The sequence below is a fragment of the Telopea speciosissima genome, chromosome 10 (assembly GCF_018873765.1).
Source record: "Telopea speciosissima isolate NSW1024214 ecotype Mountain lineage chromosome 10, Tspe_v1, whole genome shotgun sequence".
Taxonomy (NCBI): Eukaryota; Viridiplantae; Streptophyta; class Magnoliopsida; order Proteales; family Proteaceae; genus Telopea; species Telopea speciosissima.
In genome coordinates this window covers 62,535,181-62,555,705 of record NC_057925.1, presented here as the reverse complement: position 1 = coordinate 62,555,705, position 20,525 = coordinate 62,535,181, and the positions used below count along the sequence as shown (strand labels likewise).

At 37.5% G+C, this 20,525-nt stretch overlaps 1 protein-coding gene and 1 long non-coding RNA gene across 2 annotated transcripts; both read left to right on the top strand.

Annotated features, from left to right (window-relative positions):
- The first annotated feature begins 1,936 nt into the window (after window positions 1-1,936).
- LOC122641583 lies at window positions 1,937-2,404 on the top strand. The gene is made up of 2 exons (XR_006329931.1): window positions 1,937-2,061; window positions 2,307-2,404. It is a non-coding gene; the product is annotated as an uncharacterized LOC122641583 (long non-coding RNA).
- A 261-nt stretch (window positions 2,405-2,665) lies between these two features.
- Window positions 2,666-7,786, top strand: LOC122641581. Its single transcript, XM_043834861.1, has 2 exons — window positions 2,666-3,285; window positions 7,431-7,786. The coding sequence occupies exons 1-2, from the start codon at window positions 2,948-2,950 to the stop codon at window positions 7,492-7,494; spliced, it is 402 nt and encodes a 133-aa protein (XP_043690796.1). The 5' UTR covers window positions 2,666-2,947; the 3' UTR covers window positions 7,495-7,786.
- Window positions 7,787-20,525: the final 12,739 nt, after the last annotated feature.

Below are 20,525 nucleotides of genomic sequence, written 5' to 3'. Positions count from 1 at the left end.
GCTTGAGGGAGGCAGATCAGCCAGAATCGGGATTAGCTTGGATCGTTCCCAATCCAATATTCCAATGCTGATTTTTGAAATCATGATGTAAGCATAACAGATGAACAACTCAGCCAGGTTTATATCACTTCACAGAGAAAGAAATTTCATTTCATTAAGGTTTGGAACTTGGAACTTGGAACTTGGAACTTGGAACTTGGGAGCGGTGGTGTAAAAGCTTGTAGACTTTTATTAGCTACACAAGCAAGCAAGCGCTACCCATTTCAAGGATTCTTCATGACTTCTCTTTGTGTATAATTCAGTGAAGCATTTTTTAAGGATTCAATATTAGTAGGTGGGGACACACACACACCCCTCACCTTCTTTCTCCCTCTACATAGATATAAGGTACATGCAATATGGTCTGTCTGTCAACCCTCCTCTTAACTGTTCTTAAAACTTCATTATTGCAGGTTAATTTTGTGTTGAGTAGGCAATGTTGGCTAAATTATTGTCCCTTCCTTTGGGATTTCTGGTAACCCTCTCTATGTCAACAGGTTGGCAAGATTTGAGATTTAGAAATGTGTTTGGTATGCATTCTCAAATTATTATATGGTCAGGTCCATTTAAAAATCCGATTCTTGTTTATTTTCTAGTTATAGAATGTATTCTGAACTAGAATTTATTCCAAGAAAACATACCAAACACAGCCTGGCAGTGTGTAACCTACACTAATCAGGGAAACAAGCTAGTGGGACAGTGATGGAAGTTCTTGAACCCATAAATCCTAATTAGTGGATAATGATCCTTGGTACGTAGATGAATGTGGTTTTCAGAACAATTGAGGTTCTATCATCTATGGGTTCACTATGTTTGATGAGACACCATACGACACTTTTTTCTTTTGTCTTTTATTCTTTTCATTCTTAGCCACTCGAAGTGTGTTTCATGTCTCATTGTCATGTGATGTGGACATATGGAATTATAGAAGTTCCTCTCTCACCCCACCCAAAAGAGAGGAACATCTCACGGACATTTGGCCTTCAAATTAAAGTTGAGCCCTCCTTACATGTGGAAAGGCCAGTTAAACATTCATTTTCTCTGAAAAATAATACAAACATATCAAGCAGAAGCATTAGGCATTATTAAGGTAATCCCACATCAGTTGTAGTTGTAGGTGCTTCGATTATCAAGTATAAGAGCCACAAAAGTGATTTTTATTTTCTCACTACATTTAAAGAATTCAATTGTAAAAACATGGACAATGATGTTTTTTTATCTTTTCAAATTTTGAGTGGATGGTTGGATTCTCTTTAAGTGTGGTACACTGGACAGGGCATCCCACTTGAGAGGACAAATTTCTCCACAAAAGGCCAGAATTAAATGGATTGATCAGAATCGGCCCAAAACGAAGAATTGAGTTGGTTTCTGAATCTAAAATTAATTTCTGATTCCCAATCCGATTCCAATTATTCAAACAGTAGTTTTAGGACTTGGGAATCCATCCTTTTACGACTCTCTATAAGCGAGTTTATAGGTTATTTTCGCTTCAAACTTGGCAGAATTCCTCAAAAGACTTCATTCATGGCTTCATGAAATATCCTTGAGGCTCACAGAACAGCCCCACACTTAATGAGAGTCCTGAGACAAAATTTCAAAGGTTTATTACCCGTTTCTGCTATCAATCTATCTGAAAGACTATATAAATTCGCTTTGACACTTGGTAGATGGGTTGGTGGGTCGAGTATGAGGTGAGCTGGGGACAACATATGCCATCTTGCCATCCATTAAGGCTTTTTAATAACATTTTTTTCAGGGAGTTGGGGTATACACTTGATTACATTTGTTAAAGTTTTTCATTTCTCAAAAGATTCAGAACCATCTTACTAAATTCTCCTTCAGAGGTTTCTACTGTAGGATAGATATAATAATATCTGCTTTTGTTCTTTTCTTTCAAAGTCTCCTTATATCCTTTTAATGCTGAAAGGATCTGATGCAATTGAAGCCTTCGTTAACAATATCAGAAGCCAACCAATTTTCAAGTTCTCTTTTCTGCTTGCAATATCTCTGTCCTGTTGGTTGGTATGCAACTTTCAAGTTTCGACTCAAAGCTTTGGCTTTGATGTTCCATGAGGAAATTTTTAACTTTAAGTGCTTTTTGGGTTACAATCACCCAGTAAAGTAGAATGCTGGATGTGGCAGACTTTTCAGCTAATATTTGCTTATTTTTCTAATTTCCTTACGTTGCTATTGATTAATCATTGAAGATTTCCAATTTCCCCTTCCTTCTTAATTCTTATTCGTCTATTTGGGTTTGATCTTGACAGTAAAATTGGTTCAAGGATAGACTTGAAGGAGGGTATGATGGTCACTATGGAATGCGATGACTTAGTTTTCCACCAGGAAATTGTCAATTTTCCTTCGATAAAAAACTGAAGAGAAGGATTTTTTTTTTCTGAATTATTTTGGCGCTTTGTCGAGAGCTACCCAGTTCGCTGAAATCAAATAGGACTTTGGATCATCATCTGAGATCCTGAAAACCCAGAAATCTTTTCCAGGTTCTGTTTTTTTGTTCCAGAAGACTAGCTTCGTATTCTATTTTCGGTGTCTTTACAATCGGTTAAAAAGGTTGGGCTTCTCAAAAAGAAAAGAAGGAAACGGACATCAATTAGTTATGATTCTGAAAGAACTGGAATTGTCGAAAAGATATGATTTTAGGCTGTTTCTGGATGGTTGATAACTTCTTCGTATGAAGCGTTTTTCAGTTGGGAATTACCCTCGAGGTCAATGTTTTCTGTTATTTGCTCTTATTGTTAGGAGTGGCGGATTGTCATGCATCCAAAAATAGAAACCCTGTCTTTCTTTCATTGACTCATGGATATGAGCTTTTTAATTTTATTTTAGACTATTGCATTTTCCTGGATATGAAATGGGTTGCTTTTAAATAGTTCCTCCTCCAGAAAATTTAATGTGGGTTTTGTTTGGCAAGTTCCACTGCCCTTCTTTCATTTGCTTTTGCAAACCTTCTCCTCATCTGCTCTCTCCTTGCCCATTGAAATTAGAGAACAGCCCACATGTTCCTTCTCCCTTATCTTCAGTTCCTGATGCTGTGGCTCAGTTATCTGGTGAGACGATTGAGGTAAAGGATGAAAGCTCTAATGGGAATCAAATTGAGAATTTTCCAAAAAGCAGTCTCAAGAAGCCGTCCTCAGAACCAGGTGTTGAGAAAGAGGTTGAAAAGGCAAGAGTGCAATGGATAGATTTCTTAGGGAAAGAACTTGTTGAGATCCAGGAATTTGAACCCAGGTTGGTTCAATCTTCTTTCTTTTTAACATTTAGTTCTTCTTTAATTATCTGATTTGATTTCCTTTTGGCGTATTGTCAGAGTATTCTTCTGCATGAAATTGTTATTTTGATAAAACTGGTTGTTTAAGTCTCAACATTGTTTCACATTGCGGGCATGATTGAACTGCAATTTATTTTGTGAATTGTAGGACATTAGTGATAATTAAATAGAGCAAAGTTGGACTTTCCATGTTTGAATGTTAAAATTTATGGACTATATATATCTAACATTGTGTTTGATATGATACTTTGGGTTTGTTAGTAAACTTGTAGGTAATCAAATTATAGAAATATATTTGAGGCGTTACATTGTAGGACAGTGATTGAGAAGATGGCGGAAAGACGATTAGGCAACTGTATTCCTGCCAAATGACGATTCCTAAAAAGTAAAAGATAAAGAGAATTAGCTTTCCGGTATGCACTTCAAAGGATCTTGTCTCAAAGATATGTTGTGTGGTATTTCTAATGAGTGTTGGTCACTTGTTCTTTTAATCAGTTCTTTTGGTTAAACAAGAAGGGCTGATGATTGAAATCATGCCAATATAACTTGTGATGGTCAATAAATCCACAGTTTAACCTGGTCTCACTCCAGAGTCACGGGGGGGGGGGGAAATCTATAAAGGAGCAAAACATCAAACCTTCTTAATTAAACCATTAAGAAGTTGGGTTGGTAATGCAGAGGTCAATTTTTTTGTTTAGTGCACAATATGTTGAGCCCCCCCCCCCCCCCTCTCCCCCGCCTCCCAACTTTTCATTTTTCATGTTGACATAGCATAGAAGTCATCCTGGTTAAATAATGACTACTTTTAGCATCCCAAGGTTGTTGGTTAGAGGCTTGGTGAGTTGAATTTGATTTAGTATTGATAGTTGATCCTTTCTAAAAGGTGAGATGGGAATACATCAAAATGGACACAAATTTGGATGATGGTGGAATAAAGACCTGGATCCAGTCAGGAAAGTAGATCATTATTTTCAGAATTAAGTTGAAGATATGGTTCCTGTTAGAACCGAGTAGCTTTAATGATCAATGATAGGTATTCACTTATGATGTCAGCTATAAATATAATTGAGGGAAGTCATACTGATGAACTTGGTTCTCCTATTTTCTGGACCTCAAGCATTATACTTTTTGCTTAATCTGGTTTCAGATGTTGTCATCTGGTTTACATTGTGTGTGCATTTGATGTTCTTGACTTTTTTCGCTTTGAATCTGTATAGATAGTGGCACTGTCTCTGATGTTTGGGTTATTGGGTAACATATTGCATATTTCTTTGGGAAAAGGATTCATGTGTGGCCTACGCACCACTGAATCTATGGAAAGACGCCTATTTCTACCATATGGCAGGTTGGATGGGAAAATCTTGGCCAGCAGAGAGGGTGCATGGACCACTAAGGGAGTACATGAACATTAATGGGAATACATGGGAGGGAAGTGATTGAATTCAGGTTTAAAATTTGACACATGGCCAATTCAGACCATTCACTAGATATTTCAACATGAAATTACCTCATCACTCTTCCACGTGGCAGAACTAGTTGCACTGCTCCATGATGGAAGGCCACCCAGGGAAACTTTTTTCCTATTCATTTTTGTCTATGTTTTGGTATTCAAACTTTGTATAAATCCGTTGATATAGTGAATAGGACTTTTACTTTGGAGATTCCATTAATTTGCTTGCAATAACCGGTTATGTTATTTTAATTTTTAACTGATTAATGTCCTCCATGTGCTTCAATGAGCCTCAAGCAGGTCCTAATGGGTGGTTTTCCTTGTCGTTTTTAAGCAATTGTTAATGACTATATTTTATTAAGGAATACAGGTTTACCAACTGAAATAGTTACTGATGAAGTAATTAGAGACTGGAATTCTCCAGGATACTCTCCAACAATATATTTGAATCTTGGGGTACCACCCTTTCTGCTCTTGATATCTTTCTATCCCTTGATTGAATTGATTTCTTTGTGATCTTTTGGAATCTTTCTCCTTAGAAAGGGGATATTGAATAAGGGTTCTGAGATTCCTAAAAGTTTCGACACCATTTGTTTTTCAATGCTATGTCTCCTGAGATGCTTTGAGAATTTGAAGGGGAACCATCTTCAAAGTAGGATACAACACAGTACAGTAGCCATTTTGGAGCATCTGGGTACTGTGGTTCACAAAACAGTGCATTTTCTATCATAAGATTTAAATTTGGAACCATTCGGAAGGGGGGGGGACTGATGTAGACTAGATCGATGGAGAAGAACCAGCCCAACGCACTAGTCTGTGGTCCACTTAATGGCCAGCCTTTAGCCCATTATTTGGTCTTTAGAATAGTCCTTGTGTGGAGAAGATTTTGAAAAGATATTTGACTGCTTTTGTGGGGCCCATGGCCACCTTGTGTGGAGATGTTCAGGACAGTTGGCTTTTGCATGGAGACTTCTTCAAAGAGATGCCGAGCTGTCATCTATACAATCTTAAGGGGATATTTTATTTACTTTCTATGTTGATAGTTTCCAATTAGATTTTGGGATTTTCTTATCGACACCCTTTAAGGTGTCAAATGTTTTGTAACCTTACTTTACGCTTTTAATGTAACACCCTTTTTTCCAATGAAGGTAAATACTGTCATTTCACATGTATAATCGAAAAATGTGCAGACAATGACATTTGGATGCCTTAGTTAGAGCCAAGGAGTGGAATTGGGCCCTCCTCTTGATGGAAGATTGGGTCCCATCCATGTTGTTAATCAGTTACTAATATTTGTTGGCCATCAGTTGATATTTTGGGATTACTTCACTAGTTCAATTCTGTTCATCTGTTTTGAGAGATGCTTTCATGAATTCTTATTAATAATATTACCTGCCGATTGGCGTCAATCTGGAAGTGTTCTGACTTAAGGAACACAGATTTTATTTTGTTTCTAATTCTGTATTCTGTCTTAACTGTGATACCCGTTCACTGGTTTTGGCTGAGTTCTATATCTGTTGATGTCCTGATGGAGTGCTGACTATCCTAATAATTTCATGTTGTTTTGAAGGGCGGATGATGATTTATAACCCTGTTTCTATATCTGGGACAAGTTTCTATTTTTGGTCCTTTGCTGATATCTGAGAATCCAACCATTGGATTGTTAAACTGTTTTGGGACATTGAAGTACTATTAGTTGTCTACCTGTGATTAGATTTGGGTGTTAATCGGAGTCCTTGATTGAGTTTCCTGGTGGTGTTTACTCAAATGAGATTCTGATCTCTATTGTACTGTTAGAATCCCATCAGGGACCCAATTTCCATCCACACAGCTATGCAGATGATTCATCTCACTTGAGACTTGATGACCATTAAATATAGGGTGTGTAAGTTTATGATGAACAATGTGGGAGGACGAAGGAGTAGCCAATACTGGTTGCTTGGGTCTATGATTATATTTATGTTAAATATTCGCACAAAATGATTGTGGTTTTTGTTCATCTATCAGGAGAATCATTTTGGCCTAGTAGAACTGGATGTTTATCCGGGATCTTACTAATCTTCAGTGGAATTTCTTGCCACTTACTCTTTGAACAGTTTTTGTACTTACTACAAATATATGAATTTGATTAACCATCTACATCCTGGTTGGTTCCTGCCACCTTTTTTTTTTTTTTGGGGGTGGGGGGAGAGGGGGCGGTTGTAGAGAAACGCTTTGTTAATGCAATCAGAAAACAGGAAATGAAAGCTTTCTGCAATTTATTTTGCTGACCTATTCATGAATTAGAACTGTTCAGTTGGTGAGTATCCTCTTTGATGGGTTATTATCTCTAAATGCTGCCAATGACCTATCTTCACTTTCCATTCAAGAGAAAAACTTGAATGGGATGTGTCCGGTGGTTATGAACTGAGAATCTAAGAATGATCTTATCAGTATATATTGACTAGGATCATCCTTGGAATGGTCAAGTGAGTAAGGTCAAAAAGCTCTTAATGACTGAGTCACATTTATGATATACTAGGATGATCACAAACCTTCACTGATACAAAAACACTATCATTTTGTGTAAGGTCATTAACTTAATGATTGTTTCTTTGCTGTTAGTTATTGATAGTTGCAATCTGATATTCTTTTATTTATTGGTATATTTTCCAGTGAGTCAGGATATTCAGATGATGAAGGACAGGGTAATCGAGGCTGTGTTTGTGTTATTCAGTGAGTCTGCTTATTCTGCTTGCCTCAGTCCCGTATTAGCTACAGCATGGACAGAAAGACAGCAACTCCCATTTCCTTGGGCTCCATGTTTTGGTCCTGTATAGTGACTGTTGGGGTTTAGTCCCTGAATGTGCAGCCAGATGTTTATGATGGATAACATCAACCAATTGAGCTGCAGGGTCGAGCTCAAAAGAGATTTCTGCCATTGCTTTTAAATCCTTAAAAGAATATACTTCCAGTGCATTTCAATCTCCAATGGCATTCCTTTCACACAAGGGGATTTTATTAGAGAACTGCACTGAAGCCAGGTGCCATTTCTTCCATTATTTTCTCACTAGGGTCTGTATTAGGAATCTTTCGAGTTTTTCTTCTGTAGAAGTTTTTTTTGAAAAAATGATTTATAAGAAAGATTGATTTTTTCCCTGTTTAGATCCTGACTTGGTTTTGCATCTAATGTTTAAAATTAAAATTTAAAAAAAAAAAAACCAAAACCTCCCCAACTCAGAATATTCCATCAATGAACATTTCAAATTTCCATTCATTTGGTTTCTGTTCTGTTATGTTGGAAACTTGGAATTGCAGATCCCAACCTCCTGATTTAGAAAGGTGACTGACTGGTAACAGAATTTGTAAATTTTGCTGCTCTTTTGATCAGAATAAAAAGGTGTAACAAACTTGGGAATAGATTGTTCATGTGGGTGATATTAAAATCCTTTACCACCACTGATTGAACAATAACCCCAATGTCTGAGCTTGAAAGGTTTGCTAGTGATGGATGCATGAATAATCGGATCTGGTGGCGGATTACCTAAACATCAGCCATTCACTCAGTCACATTGGTTTCTGATCAATCATTGCATCATTATAAGGGGTCTGTGGAAGCATTACAACATTAATTAAGTACATCAAATCTTCCTAGCAAGCAGTGGGGTTTGACCCATAAATTAAACATATTGGATCTGCAGTTATATATAGGAGCGCTTTATGTCCAGCAAAATTTGGAAAATGGAAAATTCTTTAATTTCTAAAAAATTATGCTACCAAATGAAAAGGATAGCTGAAGTGACTTCTCACCTATATAACATGTAATCTATGTATTGCACACCTAGGCATTGCCTAGGTGGGCTTCTTGTAGCCTAGACGCCCCTCCAACACCTTGGGTCATGCCCCATTGACATGGCCCGTAGGATGCCAAATATAAGTGGGCAATGTTTAAATCCTCTCTCATATTTGAATTTAAGACCACATGGAAAAACCAACCAAACACATACGCTGGCTTCCAACAGTATCTTCGTAGTATAGTATAGTTGTAGGGGTGTCAACGTATGAACTGCACCGGTTAAACAGGTCAGGTCCAAAACTGGCCTGGTCTTAGCCCTAGCTCGATTATCATTCGGGCAGGACTCAACTCTTGATAGTAGATCGGCAGGTGCCCGAGTGAAACTGGTAATCAACAGTTTATAGCCCGAGTAGGGCATTTATAGCATGGTCAATTTCCAAGGCTTGCTGAATGCTTGGTCACGGGTTCAAGTCCTAGAAACAGCCTCTCTGGAAACAGGGGTAAGGCTGCGTACATCTAACCCTCCCTAGACCCTACTAAACGCAAGAGCCTTGTGCATTGGATACAATCCTTTATAGCTTGATTAGCCCAATCATAGCATGCTTTAACCCGGTTATAGACTAGTAACTGCATGCCTGACGGAGCAGTTGACTCCCCTACCTGTTGATGTAGGGAGCCAGCCTTCACCATAGTTGTATGTGGATAGCAAACTGTAAGGGTGTCAATTAGTCAGTTTGGTCTGGCTTTGGTTGGGTTGAATCGGTTTTGATCTGTTACTCAGCCACCATGAAACCAGACCATTAAGGAAGTTTTCAGTATCTTGGTCAGTTTTGATTTCAATCCGATTGGGTTTGTAGGGGATGGGGGGGTGTTTGGTTCTTATCGGGTTAAACTGAAACCAAATCTCTTTAAACCAAACCAATAAAGAGATTTGGTTTGATCTAAGGGTTCGGAGTGAACTTTGACACCCTAAAAAGCAAAAGGTTAAGACTGCGTTTGGTTGTGTAAATCGACCGAACATCATTCTGTTGGACCATGATTCTGAATTTTTTAAACCGTTTGGTATCCTAATTCCAACGGACGACAAGAATTATGTAATTCTACATTTTACACTATATTAGATCATTCATCTGAGTTCACCTTTATAGGAGAACTCAGATTTGGATTACAAATTACAGCCTAGGTATAAATAGGATAATCCAAGAGGATCATACCTATGTGCCCTAAATCGAAAAACCTGGCTATCGCGACTTGCGTTCTCTCGCGACTGAGAAGAGAAGGGTGAACAGGAGTGTCTCGCGAAGGGAAGAAGAGAGCAAGATCAGATCTCACTCTCAGACTCTATACCTCCCTCTCTGCTACCATTCGAAAGAATAGGAGTGTCTCGCGATTCTCTCGCTCCCTGGGTATGTCGTTCCTAAATCTCATTGTTCTTTTCATCTCTCTCTGTCGGATTCTGTCACTCCCTCTCTGCTATTTCATACCCATTTTGCATCTGTGCTCTCTCTTTCTCTCTGTTTCTCTGTCCTAGAACATGGAGTTTGCAGTTTGTATTTTTTGTTTTTTAGGGTTTTAGTTCTAATTTGGGTGTTCTTCTTTCAAGTGTAAACCGAAGATTTGTCTAGGGTTCCTGTTCAGGTGAGTTTTTACACCTGGATTTTTGATTTAGTCTTTAATTCGTTTCTGCCTTTGTACATCCAATCTTAAGTGGCAGTCTACAACAGTTTGAACCAAAATATGCTAGAAATTCAAAAAACAGGTGATTTTTTCACCTTCGGCTGTAATACCTGCCATTCAATGCTTTCACAACCAACAAACAACTCCTTCATGAGATGGATGTGCTCTCCTTCATTCAAACGTACATGTTCCCATTGACGAAAAATAGATTGTAGTTTATTAATCTGAACAAGAAAAATGCAGAACAGTTAGACACATTCAAAAAAATAATTAAAAAAACAAAACAAACAGTAGGACCACCTTCCCCTAAACACACACCAACAACACAAACAGAGAGAGGGAGAATGACCTCCATTGAGCCAAATGACCAAATGTTTGGATTCTGGAAGATGAACAGCTTCAGTGAGCCAATAGAAGAGAGCTCTGCCAGAGACTTTATTAACAGAGACATAGGCAGAGTACTCTGTTTTACACATACCCATGCCCATGGCCATAGAAGTCCAAGACTCCCAAGTAGTATTAGTAGAAAAAGACCAGACGAAGAAGCAGAAGTGAGTGATGGGTATACACCACCAACCAGCCTAGATGCTAACTAGTAGTAGCCGAGTCTGTCTTAGTGTAAAATGCTCTATTTTCGATTAAATAAATAGCACATAGGGAGAGAGAGAGTTTGGGGTATTTTCAATTTTTTTTTTTAAATTATAAATAGAATTTCTCTTTATTTCTTTTAATGGTGAAAAGGGTCACATGGTCTGCCCACCCCACGCCCTTGTTTCAGTCCTTGAATCCTCCATTAATTCCTCTTATATTTATTTGCTTGTGGATTTGACTACCTTGCCCCTAGCTAGCTTAGGGAACTACTCTCTCTCTCTCTCTCTCTCTTTGTACTGTTTTAGTTCACCTGAGTTGTATTCTGTAATTGCATAGATTGATGCTTCGGTACCCATGCCCTCATGCTTCTGTAACTTCCAGTCCAAGTGGTTATTGTAGGCATAAATCTGTCAAAACCAGGTCCAAATACTTGTCCATTTAGTGTTTATTCAGTATTTTTTTCCTGAATTTTTTTTAGGGTACTTGGAATGCTTTTACCGGAGTTGCTAAAATTGCAAGCGAATTAGAAATTTATTAGATTTGAGTTTCAGGTCGAAAATTAGAAAGCAAGTCTTTTAGTTTCTTGGATTCAGTTACTTTCTATATTCTTTTCTTCTACCTCATCTCCCCCCCCCCTCCCACACACACACAAAAAAAAAGTGTCATTGGGAGGAGGTTACTAAATCCAAAAACTTTGAAAGCCAATTCGACGGGGAGTGAGGGGACAAAGGGATGATAGTGTATTGAGATAACTATTAATGAGTTGAAGTGGAGTTGATCCTTCTCTTTTGCTGCTTGTGGTTGATTCACCACTTTCTTGTGCCTACCTATTGCTTGTATGAAAATGTTCATTGAATTTTTTGTTTTGAAGGGGGGGGGGGGAAGGAGTTGCAGTTCACACAGTTAGTTTTTTCTTTTCCTTGTTTATTTTCTGTTTTTGTTTTCTTGGATAAGGTTCTCTGAGCCGAAGGTGTACACTGTCCTCCTCACATGCATTATTATAGTAATTTTTTTTATAGACAGAGGAAATATGCTAGTACATCATAACTATACCTGATAATGGGATTGTCTGGATGAAAATATGCTAGTACATCAAAAGTATAGCCTACCACATTCAATCTTGCCGCTTGATACACTGGTTCCAACTTCTTTACACCGTGAGGCCCTGCATTGGGTTGCTGGATCAATAGTTGTAACTCATAACTTACTACTGTCATATTGCTAGTGTTTTTCGCTCTTTAAATGATTTCTATTCCATAGGTCTAAAGTTGTTGGAGACCCAAACATATTTGAGGAGAAACATAATTGCAGAATCACTTAATCCCCCACATAATATTGTCTATTTATTTTATTTTTTCAATTACTTATCTTTCAATGAAATTTCTCCATGAAAATTAGAAGAAACAAGTAAACAAAGGGAAAAAAAGTGCTTGAACTTGAGTAATCCAGGAAGGAATAGGAAAATATTCTTCATGTAGATTAATGGGCATTCTCATTTTCCTCTCTTAAACTTCGTTTCCAGTGATATTTCTTGTATGGCTGTATTGCTCGGATTTGAACCTCAAATGTACATTGATTGTCTAACAAAAAAAATGTACATCGATTGGGAAACAAGTAGCCATTTCATGATTGAATCTGTGAATTGGAAATTCAGAAAGTAAATTCTAATGCAATGAAACAGTTTTCCTTGGGGATGGGCATTTGTAAAATTATTTGATTCGGACAGTTTTCCTAAACTATTTAACCATTGTCTTAGATGTACTCCAGCTTGTTTTCTTTCAACTATTACTTTTATGATTGAGATGTAGTATCGTTATTGGAAGTTCTAGAGATATCTATATTTGGTTTTATCTGCAATCAATGTAGTTTAGGCATGGATTCTTTTTATAAAAACCTTAGTTATTGGACCATTTAGAAAGAGAGGAATGCTAGACTTTTTCCAGTTTGTGGTAGATCCATCCATAATGTGATAAAGAAGATTTTCATCAAGTTACTTTGATGGCTACATTCCTCTAAAATTCTGAGTCCCAATTGATTCCACCTTGAGAGGTTTATAGGAAGCCATTATTATTATGTATAATAATAATGGGAGAATCTTAGGAGACTCTAGTTAATAGCATAAGGGATAGATCTCCAAGTATAGGATACCTCTTCTAAAACTCAGATTGAGAGTTCAACCAATCTAATTAGATAAATAGGGGAGGGGCCACAATCTTGACAAATTTTGTCAAAGAGGCAGGCTGGCCTGCTTTTATTAGATATAGCAATCAATTTTATGAAGATTGTTTTTTACTTATTTCTTCTTTTGTAGATTTTTCTTGTTACATCAAGTATGCACATTGCTTTGTATTAACGATTTTTTTTTTTTTTTTTTTTTTTTTTGTAATTCAAGAATATTTAAGAGATAGGTGAAAGAGAGTAATCATCTTAGCTTATAAATGGATTATGATCGAGATACTGATGATGACATGAAAATAGAGAGTGATAGTGACGGTGAGATTGACAAGAAAACCATCCAGACAGTAATCATCTTGGCGGCTACTGCTATTGCAATAGCAGTGGAGAAGTATTCAAAAATGTTCCTTCATAAAGAGCCTTACCGTATTCAGAGACTCCGTGGCATTACTGAGACACAACTAATTATTGATGGTTCAGAGAGGACGTGTCGAAACTTGATAAGATTGAGCAAGAGGGCTTTTTCTAGCTTATGTGACATGCTGCGACAAAGGGGTCTACTGTATGACAACAAATTAGTGCAAGTAGAGGAACAAGTGGTGATATTTTTACACACAGTTGGCCATAATGTTAAGAACCAAGTAGTTTCACATATGATTGTGACAGAAAAAGGAACAGAAGTATTGGCAGTCACGTAAAGTGCTTCCCATCCATATGGCCCTTGCGATTTGGTTAGGAAATGAGATAGCAACAGGAGAAGATGCTATGCACCCAGCTGACTATGTTCACAATGACCATATGGTTCAATCTCCAAGTATGGATGACAATGTGGTTGACACTTCCTTTCCATATGAAGATGTTCATTCCACTCCCATTGCCAGTGGCAGTCGTGATCGTGGGAGTGGCAGTCGTACCCGTGGGCGGCCGCATGCAGATGTCACAACTGGTAAAGAGAAGAAAAAGAAAGGGGGTGCTGAAAAAATTGCAAGTCCTTTGAAAAGAATAGCTGCTGCCATAGATAACCTAGTCAACAAAAACATCACACGGACCGAACTTGCACAAAGTGTAGCTGATGCAGTTGATAAGGTTGATGGCATTGATGGCTTACTGAAAGTCCAAGCAAAAATAGCTTTAATGAAAGACAAGGACGTGGCTAGTCTTTTCTTGACTGCAAGTGACGAAGACAAGCCGAAATTCATACACCATATTTGTCAAGTGAACCAGAACAGTTGAAGATGTGGTTAGATCCATAGTTTTAAGCATGAACTAATTGAATGGATGTTTTTATGTTTATATTTTGTTGGATAGATGTTTGGTTTAGCTTTGGAGCCATAGATGTTTGTTTGGTTTAGCTTTGTTTTGGATGGTTTAGCATAGTTTTAAACAGTTGAAGATGTTTATGTTTTGTTGGATAGATCCATTTCATCTTATACTTGCTGGCCTTTGCATTTAGACTAATTTCACCTCATACTTATGGATGCAATTTTGTTGTTTTAATTATATTTTCTGTGAATTTTGTTATAAGATATAGCTTCTGTGGTTTAATGGGCATTCCATTAAATTGTGGTAATTTACAGCTCACTAAGTTTGGATGCATTGAAACTTGGTATATGTTCAGTTTTTGGTCCATGTTAGTTCGTCTACCCACACTTTTCTATATTAAGAAGGGTCATAGATAAGCCTAACCCACACTTTTCTGTATTAAAGATGTGTTTTAGAATATTTCTCTGCAGGTATGGATTTTCGGTGATCTGTCTCTGGTGACATTGCTAGAATTGTTTTTCAAATACTTTGGAGTTTCTATGCATACTATATTAATTTTTAACTTTTTGGGATGAGTTTGAAGGTTCTATTTTCATGGATCCAATATCTTCAAAATAGAATCTAAACATTAATGGAGATTTCTTCAACAGATAGTAGGAATTAATGAGTCATTGAAACCTTGTCTCTTATTTCCCCATTTTACTTATTCTATGATTTTGAGGTGGAGCCCAACTGTATGGTCACTCTCTGTCCTTCTCTCTTTTCTCTCTCTTTTGGGTTTCTTGGGCAACTCATGCCGTGCTTTGTACATGTGGGCTGTTGTGTTTCAAAATGAATACTCATATGGAAGTAGACGACCAAATGTGAAGACTAGGGAAGACAGATACTCTTCTCTCCTCCCATGTACTTTCACTGTAATTTACCAAACTTTAACGGCACATCATTTTATAGTCATCTGTAATCCATTAACTCATTACATTTCCCAAAAAATGCCCATTTTTTTAATTGTTACAATCTCATGCACTGATTCTAGCGTCGAAGGCCATCAAGATCTAGTGGGATATTGATCAACTGGCTAGATGGACATTGTGGCTAGATGTGACATTTGTGGTGAGCAATGTATAATATTAATTTCCAAAACCAAAACTAATCCGGGCAGAAGTTTCTACAAGTGCCCTATCCACCAATCATTTTTTATGTGGGCCAACCACTTCCGAATGTGTGACTGTGGCAAAGGGCAGTGCAAGGTTAGAAGATGCACTAGAGGCCCTTCTGTAGGACGAGATTTCTGGTGTTGCCCACGTTCCACCTCGGTATGGTGTCTCATCATTTATTTTCTTAATTTTCATTTGTAACACAGTTGGTCTCCGTATATTTACAAATATCATTTTTTTTTGTATATAGGGCAAAAATAATGGTTATGGGTGGTTTAAATTCATAGATGAGGGAGAATCTTCATCTTCAAATCAGGTACCAAGGAATAATGTCATGGATGCACCAACCATCTCACCAACACCATGTCAATCCAAGGACTATCTGATGGGATACCTCACAGCAAAAATTAAAGATGCCAAACAACATACTAAGACATGGGAGGAGCTACTTGATGCTGTCAAAACACTTAATCTTAACAAGTGAAATAGTATGGGAGGGGGTTGAGAGGGGGTGTATGCCCAAAACATGTGACTCATGTAATTAAATTAAAATTTGTGAAACAATGTATCTCTATATTTGTAACCCTAGATTGAATGGGTCTAACCGAATAGAGGATGGATGGGTGGTATTTTGATGGTCTTTTATGTTAATTGTTTTGTGTAATCGTGGTAGCTTAATGGGCATTTAATTGCGTGCATATTTATCTGGTACGTATTTGATTCAATTGTAAACTCAGAAATTTAACTCATCAACTATAGGAAGTTAAAAGAAATTATCTCATTTTTTCTTTAGGACCTTAGCATGAAAGACCAAACCATTAGGCTGTAGTTGAAGTGGTGTAGGTGGAACAATGAAGCAAAAGTGCATCTCTCCCCTGTTAATATAGGAGCTTTTTTTCTTTTTTTTTTTTATCTCCAAAGTATCAAGTGATTTTAGATTTCTCTTGGCCACTGGTTTTCCATCTATGCTCATTTCGTTTCTATTTTTCTTAGTCTAGGCATTTTAATTTTAAATTTAAAAAGGTAAGAAAAGAGGGCCATGTATTAAAATCAACAAAAACAAAAAAAAAAAACAAACATAATTCCAACTGACATAGTGAGGGTAACCAAACAGTATTTCAGATAGATTTAAATTGATTCTAATTCACAGACTCAGGATAACCAAACAGTATTTCAGATAGATTCAGGGTGAATCCAAGTGACAGACTCAGGGTAACCAAACAGTTTATCCAAAAGAATCATGTCACAGAATCATGGCAACCAAACAGTTTATTTTATGGAATTACGATTCATTTGATGGTAACTCAAATAGATGACAATCTCCAATCAGACAACATCCAAAGGATTTACGCAACCAAACGCACCCTAATGAAACTGCTGGACACACGGAACCAACCTCTTAGATGTTACTGAGGGTATGCCGCAAGCCACCCTTAAGTTGAGTGGCAAATTTCACACGCACACGCCGCCCTTGGGTTGCCCAAAACTTGCAGCGTTGACATGGTATTGAGTCATCAGAGACATCATCAGCAGAGAAGATGAGGAGGTTGAAAGGAAACAAATCTAACATATACCGAAAGACACGCAATTTCCCACAGAAACACGGATAGCAGATGCCAACCCATCTCATCTCATCTCATCTCAGAGTTCTTTCGGAAATTTTTCCCATCCCTCCCTCACCAATTCACCATGGCTCTATCGATTAGAAGACCAATAGGTTGAAATCGTCGGAAGAGAAAGGGAAAAAGCTTATAATTTTGTAGAACAGACAGAGAGAGATGGTTTTCAGTAGTGTTGTATTGTTAGCAGTGGCGAACCTGTCGTCTGATGTGTTCCAATATATGGCTTGCTATCCAGAGAGAGTGAACAGCCAACAATTATTGGAGCTCCTCTGTTGCTTCCCGTTGCAGCGGTTGGGTCGTCTTGCTCTCTGTCTGTGGACTTTCTTCTGTTTCCCACCACCCAATTCTTACTACAGATACTCTTCCGATGATGATTCCGATTCATCATCTGGGTCCGATTATGACGTTGTTGACGATTCAAATTCGGATTGATACCCGCGTGTTTTCTCTGTAGTATATATATATTCTACTTTTTCTTCTCTTATTTATTATTATTATTATCATCATGTATTTGATTTGCTCTTAATTTAATTTAGACCTAAATGTTGATCGTTGTCCGGGTGTAAATTGGGAGGAACAAGGAATTTGAAGTTTGAATGATCCTTTTAGTTTTACTCTATTTTCTCACTTTATTGTGTCTCAACTCTCAACCCACCCCCTCAAAAAAAATGGGAAAAAAAAAAAGAGAGGTGATGAATTTTTCATTTGTATAATTACGATGCTTGATTAATGTGTATTTTTGGTAATTGTTGCATCTGTTATGTTATTTTGATTGAATTTCTTTTGTGGAACTCAGTATAGCCGGTGAGTTCTTCGTACTGGTTATTTGTATGGGTATCCTTCTCTGCTCTTTGCCAGATTATCATTATATTCCAATGGATTCTTTTAAGGTCCTCAGTAGCAGCTTAATTTCCTATGTATGTATTCATTTGATTATGATAAGCAGTTATACTGGCGTTATGAATAAGATCAAGTGTAAAAACCCTATGATTGTATGTTGTTGTACTGTTATTGTTATAGAAATATATGTTTCCTGCACAAACAGTGAAAGGAAATTAACTGTTCCTGTGTCAAGTCTTTGTTATTGCTGTAATTGTTGTTGCTGTTGTTGCTGTTGTTGTCTATATTAATGATGAGAAAAAGAGTGCTTGGAATAATGACTATTAAATAAATTGATCAAGTGTATAAGCTGGTGATGTAGATGTGGATGAATGGCAAAGATTTAATGATGCAGCAAAGAAGTATCAGAAGTAAGTTATTGCATGTCCTTTTTAAAGAATATTAACAAGCACCTACTAGCCTGTGATGCAATTTGAAGGAACTACGGAATTGAATTATCAAAGTGTAGCTTTAATCAGATGGCCCAAGTTGGGGTTTGTAGCTTGAAGAATTACAGAGATGCATGGTGAGGGCCTGTTTGAGTAGGTTTGAAGATTTCCATGTTTTTAAACTTTCAGGTTCTGAAACAAGCTGAGTGATATAGGTAGAAAATGGTTTAGTTAACTGAAGAAGATGAATATGTCAATTGGGCTTAAAAGTAATTTAGGTGTGGAGAAGGTTGCAGTTTTATTTCTTTAAAGTTCCTCTGCAGGTATTGGAGGTCTTTCCAGTGTATGTGATTTCCTGGATGTATAAAATGGACCACTGCCATGGGCTGTGATTTATGGAATTGCAAAGAGGTAAGAGAAGAGTTTTTGAAAGAGTTTTGGGTTAATGTTTGAAAGTTCACGGATGTACAAACAGAGTTTTCATGTTTCAGATAAGCTAAGAAATGATTATCTAAGGAAAATAGAAGAAGAAAATAAACTTATGCTAGAAAAAACTAAGCAATTAACAAAATATGTAGAATGGAGAAGAAGAAATATAATTGTTGCAGGTGAATTTAGAAAAGAAGAAGCAATAGGATTGATAGAGAGAGAAGAAAAAATGACTTACGCTTCCTCAACATTTCACATGGCCTGTTGCTTACAAAGCTTCGCTTAAAATTCTATTTCATCTGATCCTACATTGGCAGCATACATTATATAAATAGACTTAATTATTAAAGCTAAAAGACTCAAATTGAACTCTAATGAGGACTAACTGAAGGCCACTCACTTCTTCGGATCTTAGGTTCATTTGGGGCCAGCTTGATAGCATCATCAGACGTAATGATCTGAGGGATGATTCAGTCATTTGGACGGCTTCCCCATCCGGTTTCTTCTCTATTAAATCAGCTTAGAACATTGTGAGGTGTTCTTCCCCGGAGTTGGATTGGGCAAAATATGGTTTAAGACTAGTATTCCTAGAAACTCAACAACAACTTGGAGGTGTCTAGTGGATGGTCTCCCTTCGAAGGTTCAGATCCGAAAGCGAAAAATGTTAGTGGTGCCCTTTTGTAATTTTTGTTGGCTTTGGAGAGTAGGAACCATTTATTTTTTGAGTGCTCCTTTACCAAAAAAATTTGGAGAGATATTTTGAGCTTTTGTCATCCTTTTAGAAGTTCAATGCAGAGAGCATCCTCCTGGAAGCAAGGTGAATTGGGAAGACCTTCAAGGGAGATTTTATTGGATGTATAGCCAAGCTGGCATTCGGTGCTGCGGTTGCCCTCATTTGGAAGGACAGAAATTTCTAATTATTTCTTAACAAGACAAAGGCTTTGCCTTGCATCATTAAGCGGAGGATGTCGAGGACAAGTGTAGAGTTGTTGTTCCTAAGGGGAGGAAGACTCCTTGGAACTACCTAGCTCAGAAATGGGATGTTCATCCAATATGGATTGGGAGGAGTATGGCCCCGGTGTTATGATCCTAGCGACTGGTTCCTGGCTTTTGGTTCTTTTGGTTTGGTCTAGAATGTAGGCCTCCGTCCTAGTAGTTCTTGGAGCCTTCTTAGTCTTGGGGGCTTTCTCCCTGATGCTTAGATTGGCTGCCTTTGAGTTATAATTGTTTTCCTCCTTTTCCTATAGATTGATATTACCTAAAAAAAAAAAAAAATTGTGATAACAAAGGAAATTAGAGTTTTGCCCCAGCAACTTGCAACTTGAGAATCAAACAAGACGTACTCCATATGAACAAACACAAAAGGACCACATTAGTACAATTACCTCAACCAATCACCATTGTAATTAAATAGTGACAATTACTTCAACCAATCACCATTGTACTTAAATAGGTGAGTATTGTGCTTCAGACATGTCTGAGATTGTGAATGCCTTTCATCAGCACTGCTACTTCTCTCTTGTCAGCAAGACTGCCCTTTTCTTTTTGGCCCCCAACAACATGATCTGCTTCTTCTGTTCAAGCCAACAGATGCACTATGAACATCCTTATGAGCAAATGTCACCCCAAACTGTTAGGGCACTGAGCTGAGAAGTGTTTGAATTGTTTGCATGCAATGCACCCTGCTTCTGTTCTCCCTTTAGAAGTGGAATCTTCAGTTCCTTTGCTATCATAATGTCAACTATGAAGAACCAATGGAGATTCCTAGTGAGGAGGCTCTAGATTCCTTTGCACCC